Source organism: Metschnikowia bicuspidata, assembly GCF_001664035.1.
Source record: "Metschnikowia bicuspidata var. bicuspidata NRRL YB-4993 chromosome Unknown METBIscaffold_1, whole genome shotgun sequence".
Classification (NCBI taxonomy): domain Eukaryota; kingdom Fungi; phylum Ascomycota; class Pichiomycetes; order Serinales; family Metschnikowiaceae; genus Metschnikowia; species Metschnikowia bicuspidata.
Genome location: NW_017387731.1, coordinates 3,419,589 through 3,428,871, shown reverse-complemented (window position 1 = coordinate 3,428,871; position 9,283 = coordinate 3,419,589). Strand labels below are relative to the sequence as shown.

The 9,283-nt window shown below is 44.0% G+C and overlaps 3 protein-coding genes across 3 annotated transcripts; all 3 read left to right on the top strand.

Moving 5' to 3' along the window:
* Nucleotides 1–756: 756 nt before the first annotated feature.
* On the top strand, nucleotides 757–1,165 carry METBIDRAFT_30220 (uncharacterized protein). Its single transcript, XM_018855576.1, has one exon. The coding sequence runs from the start codon at nucleotides 903–905 to the stop codon at nucleotides 1,071–1,073; it is 171 nt and encodes a 56-aa protein (XP_018714311.1). The 5' UTR covers nucleotides 757–902; the 3' UTR covers nucleotides 1,074–1,165.
* An 815-nt stretch (nucleotides 1,166–1,980) lies between these two features.
* On the top strand, nucleotides 1,981–2,955 carry METBIDRAFT_228644 (NAD(P)-binding protein; the record flags this gene model as incomplete). The annotated part of the gene is made up of 2 exons (XM_018855209.1): nucleotides 1,981–1,993; nucleotides 2,375–2,955. 2 exons carry the CDS (start codon nucleotides 1,981–1,983, stop codon nucleotides 2,953–2,955), a joined length of 594 nt encoding a protein of 197 aa, XP_018714310.1.
* A 2,898-nt stretch (nucleotides 2,956–5,853) lies between these two features.
* On the top strand, nucleotides 5,854–7,846 carry METBIDRAFT_76774 (uncharacterized protein; the record flags this gene model as incomplete). Its single annotated transcript, XM_018858584.1, has 2 exons — nucleotides 5,854–5,871; nucleotides 7,319–7,846. 2 exons carry the CDS (start codon nucleotides 5,854–5,856, stop codon nucleotides 7,844–7,846), a joined length of 546 nt encoding a protein of 181 aa, XP_018714309.1.
* Nucleotides 7,847–9,283: the final 1,437 nt, after the last annotated feature.

Here is a 9,283-nt window from a genome sequence, read left to right as displayed (position 1 = left end):
AAAGTTCAGAGACAGTTCAAAGACCTTTCAGAGACCGTTCAGAGACCGTTCAAAGACCGTTCAGAGACCGTTCAGAGACCGTTCAAAGACCTTTCAGAGACAGTTCAGAGACCGTTCAAATACCGTTCAGAGACCGTTCAGAGACCGTTCAGAGACCTTTCAGAGACCGTTCAAAGACAGTTCAGAGACCGTTCAGAGACCGTTCAAAGACAGTTCAGAGATCCAATACCGTCCCTTTCAGCACCGGTGGTGGGTGTGCCGGCGGTCTGGGGCGGGCCGAGCGGCAGAGGAAGCGAGTTTGCGGGCGCTGCGCGGGTCCGGGGGTTCTGGCGGCGCAGGGCGTTTTCCGTCAGGAGCAGCTTTGCAAAGGGCGTGCGGGGGCGTGTTTTCGGGGCGCCAGGCGTGGGTTTTGGGGGGGTGCAAGGCGTGGCTGGGCGTGCTGTGGGAGGCCGCGGCTCCAGTTGATGTGCGATGCTCGCGGGCCTGGCGGAGCCAGGCGGCCCTGTTTTCTCGCTGCCGCGCGCAGCGTACAGGAGGCGGGCCGGGGCCACTCCAGGTTTAGGGCCGGCGGAGGCTCGCGGCAGGGTCCAGGCGGAAACGGGGGGCGCGGGTGCTTTTTGGTGCTGGAACGTTTTTTTTGGTGCTGGGACCTTTTTTTGGTGCTGGGACCTTTTCTGTGTTGGTGCGTTTTTTTTTTTGCTAGCGGGTTTTTTTGCTGGCGGGGGACCTGTTCTGTTGGTGGAGTTTTGTTGGAAGGGCCTTTGTTCTGTTGGAAGGGCCTTTGTTCTGTTGGAAGGGCCTTTGTTCTGTTGGAAGGGCCTTTGTTCTTTTTGTAGTTGGTGGGGCCATTTTGTTATTGCTGGTGGGTGTGTGCTGGCTCTGAGATGGGGGCTGTCTGCGAAATGGGGCCGAGCATTTCGCGGGCCTGGGGCGCTGGAGGTCTGGTGATTTCGGCGCTCTGGCGGAACGAGGCTCTTGCCGCAGACCGTACTGGTTTGGCGGGGCTTCTGGGTATGGCTTTTTGGGTGTGGCTTTTTTGTATGAGTCTCCTGGGTATGGCTTTTTTTGTATGATTTTCCTGGGTATGGCTTTTTTGGGTTTGGGTTTCCTGGGTATGATTTTCCGGGGTATGATTTCCTGAGTTTTCGTTCTCTCTACTTTTGGGGCCCTGGCAGGCCTGGTCTGCTTGGCCTGGCCTTTGGTGCTGCGCGAAGTATTGGCTCGCGCCTGGCACTGGGGCCGGGACTGGAACACGCCAACCCGCCCCTTGGGTTTTGTTTATGTTTTTGTTTTCTTTTTGTTTTTCTTTTTGTATTCTTTTTGTATTCTTTTGTTTTTCTTTTTGTTTTTCTTTTTGTTTTCCTTTTTGTTTTTCGTGTTTGTTTCTTCTGTTTCTGTTTCTGTTCTTTTCTTCTTTGTTCTTGTTTTTGTTTTGGCTTGTCTTACTTCTGGGCCCGGCTGGGCCCGGCTCTCACTGGGTTGGAGGCCGTGGCCCATGCTTTGGGGCGTCTCCAAATATGCCGGCAAGTTGGATCTTTGTGGTCCCCTGTTGCATTTCTTCCCCTATAACCGTGCCCTGTCTTGCCTTCCATTGATGTGCTGTCTTGCTGGCCTGTGATTTGGCCGTGGCCTTTTTTAGAGGTCCAGTGCAGGCCTGGGCCACGCAATTTGCAACCGTTGCAACCAATATCTCCACCACTTGACTTCAATATGCAAAACGAACAAAGGCGAATAACAAGCGAATCGTGCCAAGCAGAATGATGGATACCGAGGTGTTTTGGGGTTTGGTTCCGCAGATGACACCTTGTTGAGATAGTCTAGTAGTGGAATCCGGGTACAGGAGGAGTCTGGGAGAATCTTGTGTGTCGGCTTGTAAAATTTGATTTGGTGAGTCGTCAGGTTTGTGGTTTTTTTCAGAGTATAGAGTCAAGCCTCCAACTGCTGTGCCTTGCACGTGGCTGGAGCTTGTGCTTTGCGATCATGTACTTCCAGGGTCATGAATTCTTTTGGACGAGCAGTCTTAAAACCCCCTACAACACCGATCCATGACCTCATTAAAATCGTTAACGCGCTCGAAAATGGACTTGAGACCCCTATACGCCCAAACAAGGCGTTCAAGACAGCCAACTTGAACGTGGGCCAGTGGGTGATTTAAATATCTAAGATATTTATAATAATAGTAGGTATTTCAGAGACTATACGTGCACATAAATTATTTTCTATTATATATTTCCAACTATATGATAGAAAGTTATATCTAATTATATTATTAGCTTTTATTAGCTTTATTAATATATCGATATCTATATTTATCAATAGGTTATACGACACTTTGTCAAATAAAAACAAATACTTACTAATACTTATATGTAAGATTACGGTGCCGGTAGTGGATTGGGCTACTTGGCTGTCCAGTACGCCAAGGCCATAGACTACAGAGTCTTGGCCATTGACGGCGGAGACGACAAAAGCGACTTCGCCAAGTCTTTAGGCGCCGAGGCGTTCGTGGACTTCTTCAAGTCGCTGGACGTGGTCAAGGACGTGCAGGAAATCACCAACGGTGGGCCCCACGGTGTGATCAACGGGTCTGTGTCTGAGAAGGCCATGCAGCAATTTGCCGAGTACGTGCGGGCCACGGGTACTGTGATTTTGGTGGGCTTGCCTGCCGGGGCCAAGGTCGTGGCGCCTGTTTTCAAGTCTGTCGTGAAGTCTGTCAATATTAAGGGCTCCTGCGTCGGCAACAGAGCAGACTCGGCCGAGGCCATTGACTTCTTGACCAGGGGTTTGATCAAGTGTCCTGTCAAGATTGTTAGCTTGTCTGAGTTGCCAAGTGTGTACCAGTTGATGGCAAGATCTTGGGTCGTTACGTGGTTGACACGTCGAAGTAGACTGGCCGCAAAATCCTGGTCGGGCTACAGAGCTGGCTACGAGCAAAAAAAAAAGAACAATCCCTAACGGTAGTGTGAATATGTTTCTACTTTCAGTTCTATTGATCTCCGAATCGTCTTACCTGCGAGTAAAGGACTGTAGTGCAATTGTGTTACCGGAATGCTTGGGTGCATGAGTCAATGATTGACTCTTGGAAATGTCAGCTTCTGAACCCTATGAATGCGATTCTCGAGTTCTTGGAGTTTCTGAAACACATGCCCGAAGAGCGACATCAAAGCAGCTCTAGAGAAATGAACTGAGGATGTGATATACTTTTGAGGAGGCAGTCAAATGCATGTCCATAAATCGCAGATAATTCCTACTGTCTCGTCGTTGATGGAAAACATCTTCAAAATTTACTTGCCTGATCCTTCATTAAAGACGTTCAGTGGTCAAATAGCACCAAAAAGAACTAACTTTCTCACCGGGATCATGAAAATGTATTTTGAGCCTGCTAATAGTTGCGGCTGGCTGCTAATGTTTTGATCATATAGACTTTTGAAGTTTGCAACGAAGGTCGATGCTCTGCAAGACAATCATGCTGATCATTCAATGCCTGCTATCGAGTGCTGAGACACAGTAGAAAAGCCTCTATTCCTGGCGGTCCTGAATAGTTCTCGTATGCCTTTTTTGAACCGTCACTTGGCTCTTTTCTGCATGCTAGTAATGGGACGGTGTGTCTCTAGTTATTTCATTCATATACGCCCCTACGTATTTGACAAGGCATTTGGCTGCCTCAAGACCGCCGTGGTTTTTCTCGCCGTATACTCCTGATGTTTCTGATTTCTTCACTTTGAAATCTTGATCAATGAGGATAGCTCAAACTCTGTATCAACATCTGTATTTAACTTAGACCCAGTATCGCTCATGTGTGTTGAATAGCATTTCTCTTTCATTATGAAAGTTTTAGCTGTCCTCGCTTATGTTTAAAGACACGTGAACTCTTGTAAGTTGATGTTCTGGATTTTATAATTGAGCATATCTTTACTGTAGCTAGTGAAGTCCATCTCCTCGCAGTGAAACTGTCAGCGTTACTCCTTACTATTTAGTATGGGTATAGATTAATTCCCATTTGTTCTGGTCTAGATCATGACTACCTGCCATGAGCTTATCTATATATTACATTCAACTGATACTTTTTTTTGTAGATTCATCTGATTAAAGGGGCAAAACTATATAAAAAGTATATAAAAACCTTTCAACAGCTCACAACTACGTACCAAGTGTCGAAACTCGGCCCGTTCCCTTCTGTTGGTCACGGCCTGCACGGTCCTCTTGGCCCGTATCTGTTTCATCGACTCCTAGGAAAAGTCTCCTGTACTTAGAATGTTCTGAGTTTTTTGGGGTTTGGGGATGAGACACACAATCTTGGGAATGATTCGCTTTGATATGTGTTTTTGACTCGGCTCCATACATGGCCTTTGTCTTGGGCTCGTTGATGGTTCTCTAATACTCGGCGAAGGCTTACTAATTAAGGTATGCTTGGTATGTTTGGGAACGGGGTGTTGGCTCTGCTCTTGTTCTTTTCGATCTCTTTTGGGTTATTGTTAATTAAAGTGGCTTCAGAATTTGCCGTGGCAATTTCACTTTTGCAGGTTCCATCATAATTGTGCCACTGTATACGGGGTGATTCCGCAAAATCCAAAATATTTCAAGTTGAGAGATACTTGGGGTCTTGTCGCTTACTTTTTTACTGGTCTTTGGCTCTATTTGGCTTACGGTTTATCTCAATTATGGTTTATATTCTTGTATTTTGGTCTCAATATATGAGGTGCTACCAACTTCTGTTTTAGAGTCTGTTCCTCTTTTACTTCGGCTCACCTTTGCTTAACACCCTTTTGTATTGCTTTCTCTATGGTCTCTCTATACTGTGTTCTCTTTGCCACAATAAGCCGTTCCAAACGCTTCACTCCACCTCGAAGAGCGAGGCGATTGTGGACTTTCTTCTTTCATTGATTTTAGCTCGTTTGTCACTCCTTGTTTTGATTGGTCTATTTTTTCTTTGTGTTCCATTGCATATGGTTTTGGCATTCCTAGGTATCTTATAATCTAACTCCAAGCCATTTCTCCGTGCAATTGGTTCTGCCGGTTCACACTATTTACCTTTCGAAGAGCGTTCTTCCCTTTGATATATATTGTCAAGAGGAAGTTTCCGTCTGAATGCATAGCTCTGAATTGCAATTTCTTATTTATCTATATCTAGGTTGCGTTCTCGTGTTCTGCTTCGGGTACAAAGTCTTGAGTTTTGTTTGCATTGTACCAATCATATTTTTTTCAAAAATGCATGTAGTATATTTCGTGCGCACCCTCTAGAAGTTCACCGCCATGAAAATATCATACTAACTCACCTCAATTTAAATTCCATGCATTCTTAATTCTATAAGCTGTGGTGATGCCGAAATTCTCTGCTTTAGCTTTACTGATCACACAAGTTTCATAAGATTCTCTCGCAAGTTAATGAGGCGGGTTTTTTAGATTATAAATTCAACTAATATTCGTGAATTTACACTCTCAAAGCTAAACAACATTCACACTACTCTCTGTAACAGGTCATGGGTAGCGATGGTATTCACTTCTGAGTATATAACTGACACCCATGCACCAATAAAGTATTAGTGTGTTCTATTATACATTACCAGAACTTAACAAGACATTAAAATTAACACCTCACAAGATGGTTCAGACTATCACTTGCTTCATTGTGTAACCTAACAAATTATTACGCCTTTAAATAAAGCTCCTGATGAATTAGTAGCAGTAATCAAGGCTCACATTTATCAGGGTGCGATCGTTTCTTATCGACCAATCATTTCGGGCTAATGTCATTAAACAACTCAATCTAAAGACCATTTCGAATACAGCTGAAAATTCATCATAATTGAATACATCTTTTTTTTTTGGATACAGATTCATGATCAATTACTCATGGCTGGTGATTTTGTAGTGATCTATAAGTTGATATACTATGACCGTTTGAGATACACGTCTCAAATTCAAGCCCTGTTTGAACATTCTCCTCGAGTTTTCCACTATTTATTGATACTCTCATTTATCCACATTTAACTCCAACAATAGGGGAGATGAGATCTTTCCCAAAAACGCTTACCACCTTCAATTGATGTCGAGGTGGATTCCGGCTAATTTTCATTCTCACAGGCTCACACTAGCTGTTTATTTGTCTATATATTTGAGCTACTATTGGAGGTAGAGCTGTTTATCCTCTTGTGATTAGCAGCGCATGAAACATTCAATAGCTGTGCAAATACATTCTCAGGGACTTCATCAAATATACTACCATATATAGCCTACTTCTCCTTTCGAGCTTTATATGTCTTTGCTGTATTTCATTTCTGGAAATGCTTATATTCTCTAGGAAGTGATCTGATTAGATTCAGACAAAGTGCATCAGAGATATATGCAGACTATATTCTAGGTTCGGGTTGAAACTGGGACAAGGGGGTCACTGAACTCAGTGCCGAGGCACTGCAGTGAAAACGATTACACAAAAATTCAAAAAAAACAAAGGTTGAATTGATCACGGAAGATCATGTCGAGTTTCAAATGCCTCCCAGTACAGTTGCAACAAAACACCTTAATTCCGCGCAAGATGTGTTCTTCCTGACCTGTTTTTTTAACCAAAAACTGTCGTTTTCTGCAGCCTCATAATTTTTTCTGCAAACAAGACTTGTAAATACAAGAAGCTCATGGCCTTCTTACGTGGTTGAAAATACCGTTTCTTTTCCATGTCAGACATAGATTTACTTTTGGTGCTTCAATGATTTCATCCTCACTTTAATAATACTTTAATTTATTGGATTCTACATTTTCAAGGTTAGTAACGCGTTTTTTATTTTACCCTGAATCAACGATTTAGTCAGTTTTCATGACGCAGAGAAGGAATACAACAACCAAAATTAGCCAACACGTTCAAAATCCAATCCGACAAGGGGTCAAAAGTCTTTCATCCATTCCAACCGATTAAGATTGTCACCAACGGAAAAATTCTGCATGGCCCGGATCACTGCCGTGTTCAACCAAATCGGCTTCTCGAAACACGCGACTGCACACAGTGACCATGTCGAATCAAAGGCATGGCCAAACCCCCCAAATCAAGAGATTTGTTCACAGCAGAGAGATCCAAATCGTTGTAGTTTCTCTTTAGAACATCCTACAATTCCAAGCAAAAAAAAAATATGCATTGCGTGTTCCCACCTAATGTTGCACTGGCTGCTGGAGGCAGGCTCGCGCATGAGCGATGATTTCATCTCATCTCACCTTCAAATAGGTTTATCTAAATTATCACCACAGATATGGTACGTCAAAGCCGCCTTTAGAGAAGCAGCAACACATATTTCCAAAGCAGCATGCTAACCAGAAACAGGCCTTGAAGAAAAAAAGCGGGCTCAGAGACAAGGCCTCGAAAAACTCCGCTCTTGCCAGCAAAATCGAGCAGTTCCGCAGAGACCAGGAGCCTTCGCAAGAAGCCCACGATGAGAACCCGTACTTGAAATTGCTGAAAGTCAGCAAAAAGGAGAAGCAGCAGGCGAAAACAAACAGTTTCAATGAGCGGTTGGCGTCCAAGGTCACGTTCAACCTTTCTGGCGGGGTGTCTAAATCGGCACTCAGAAGAAGAAAGCGTAAAGAGAAGGAGCAGTTGAAGCCTAAGATGGACGATTTGCTATCCAGTCTACCCGAGGCTACGGTGAATATAGTTGACTCATCGGTGGCGAAGAAAAAGGCCTTTGTGAAAGGTGTTTCTGTGAAGCCCTCCAACTTGCCCAACCCACAGAAGCACTCGGGCCACACCAAGCTACTAGAGGTGGAAAACCAGCGGTTTTCCCAGGTGCTTCAGGACAAGCAGTTCCAGCAGTCGCCGTTTGCCGCCTTGAGACAAGCCATTTCGCAAAGCAAGCAGTGAGGCAATGGGGAGTTTTCTTACTCCTGGTACGGCATGGGAGCGAGTGCCTTATTCAGAGTTGTGTAACGAGGCCGATTGCTCCCTGTGAAATCTAGAGATTATATAGCTACAAATAGCTCATTGAAAGGAAAGAGAATGGAAACTGTGAAATCGAGAGGAGATTGTTTTGGCAGAGGGATAGAGAGCGAGGCAAGGCGAGAATTCCACACTTGATTCCGGACTGTGCCATACATTCCATGCTGAAATGCGTTCGCGGATTCAGATTTTGAAACATGAGCGATAATGGTGAGCAACCACCGAAAATACCTGTTGGGGAATTCTTACACTGTCTTTATTTTCTCAGGAAGCACAAACATCTACACTGGCAGAACGAGCGCTTTTTCGTTGCTCAGGGATAGCCTTTTGTATAATTCGCCCCTAGTTAGCCCAAAGTGTAATTAGCCAAAGTGTAATTAGCCAAAGTGTAATTAGCCCCTTGTGTGATTGCCCCCTTGTACAAAGTGCAAGTGAGCGAGTCCAGCTAGAAAGACGCATACAGACATTGAGAGGGACCCAGGAAAAGAAACGTACGAAAATCAGGCCGACAGTCAGGCGAAGACCAGTCTCTGCCGACAATCGGCTATGTATTGTGCTGTTGCGCGGCAAACATCGAGAGGCTTGCGCGGGATTGAGGCGAGATTTTAGCGCCGCATGCCGCTCTTTCCCTGTTGAGTAAGAAAATTGCAGGGAGAGATGAAACAAAGTGCCAAGGAAGCAACGCGGAGAGAAGAGGACGGAAGCGGGCACATCGTCGGAACTACAGAGAAATGAGGGAGGGGACGAAAAGCAAAAAAGAGGATACAAAGATAGTATGTCAAAGAGCATGCGAAAAGATAAAGATACGAAAGCATACATAGAGAAGCACGAGGCGACGAGGAGGAAGGAGGAAGCAACGAAGAAATAATCAAGAAGCAATAAAGAAGCAAAGAGGACGTAAAGTAGAAACAAAAAAGAAGCAAAGAGGAAGCAAAGAAGATGTAAAAAGGAAGCAAGGAAAAAGAAAAAAAAAGTAAATAAGAAGTAAAGAAGAAGCAAAGAAGAGCATACCTAATCAAAAGTAGTCACAAGAATTTATACTCCACGGTATTGCCTTATATTCTGGGTTTTTTTCAAAGCATTTTTTTAATATATAAAGTTACACCGTTAGCAACAAAAAAATATTGCTCATGATACTTTTAAAATTGTATTGCCGAGAATGAAACATCTCAATACCCACTTGAAGGATCTCCCATCATATAACGGTATAACATGGTATATCCTTTCTATCCTGACCAATATCTCGGTGTTTCAAAAGCGATCAAAGCTGCATTACTACACGACACTAAATTTTAGAATTTACAACATTTTTTTCCGATCTTTTATGAATATAAACTTCATGAAGAAGAAACAAAAGAGAAG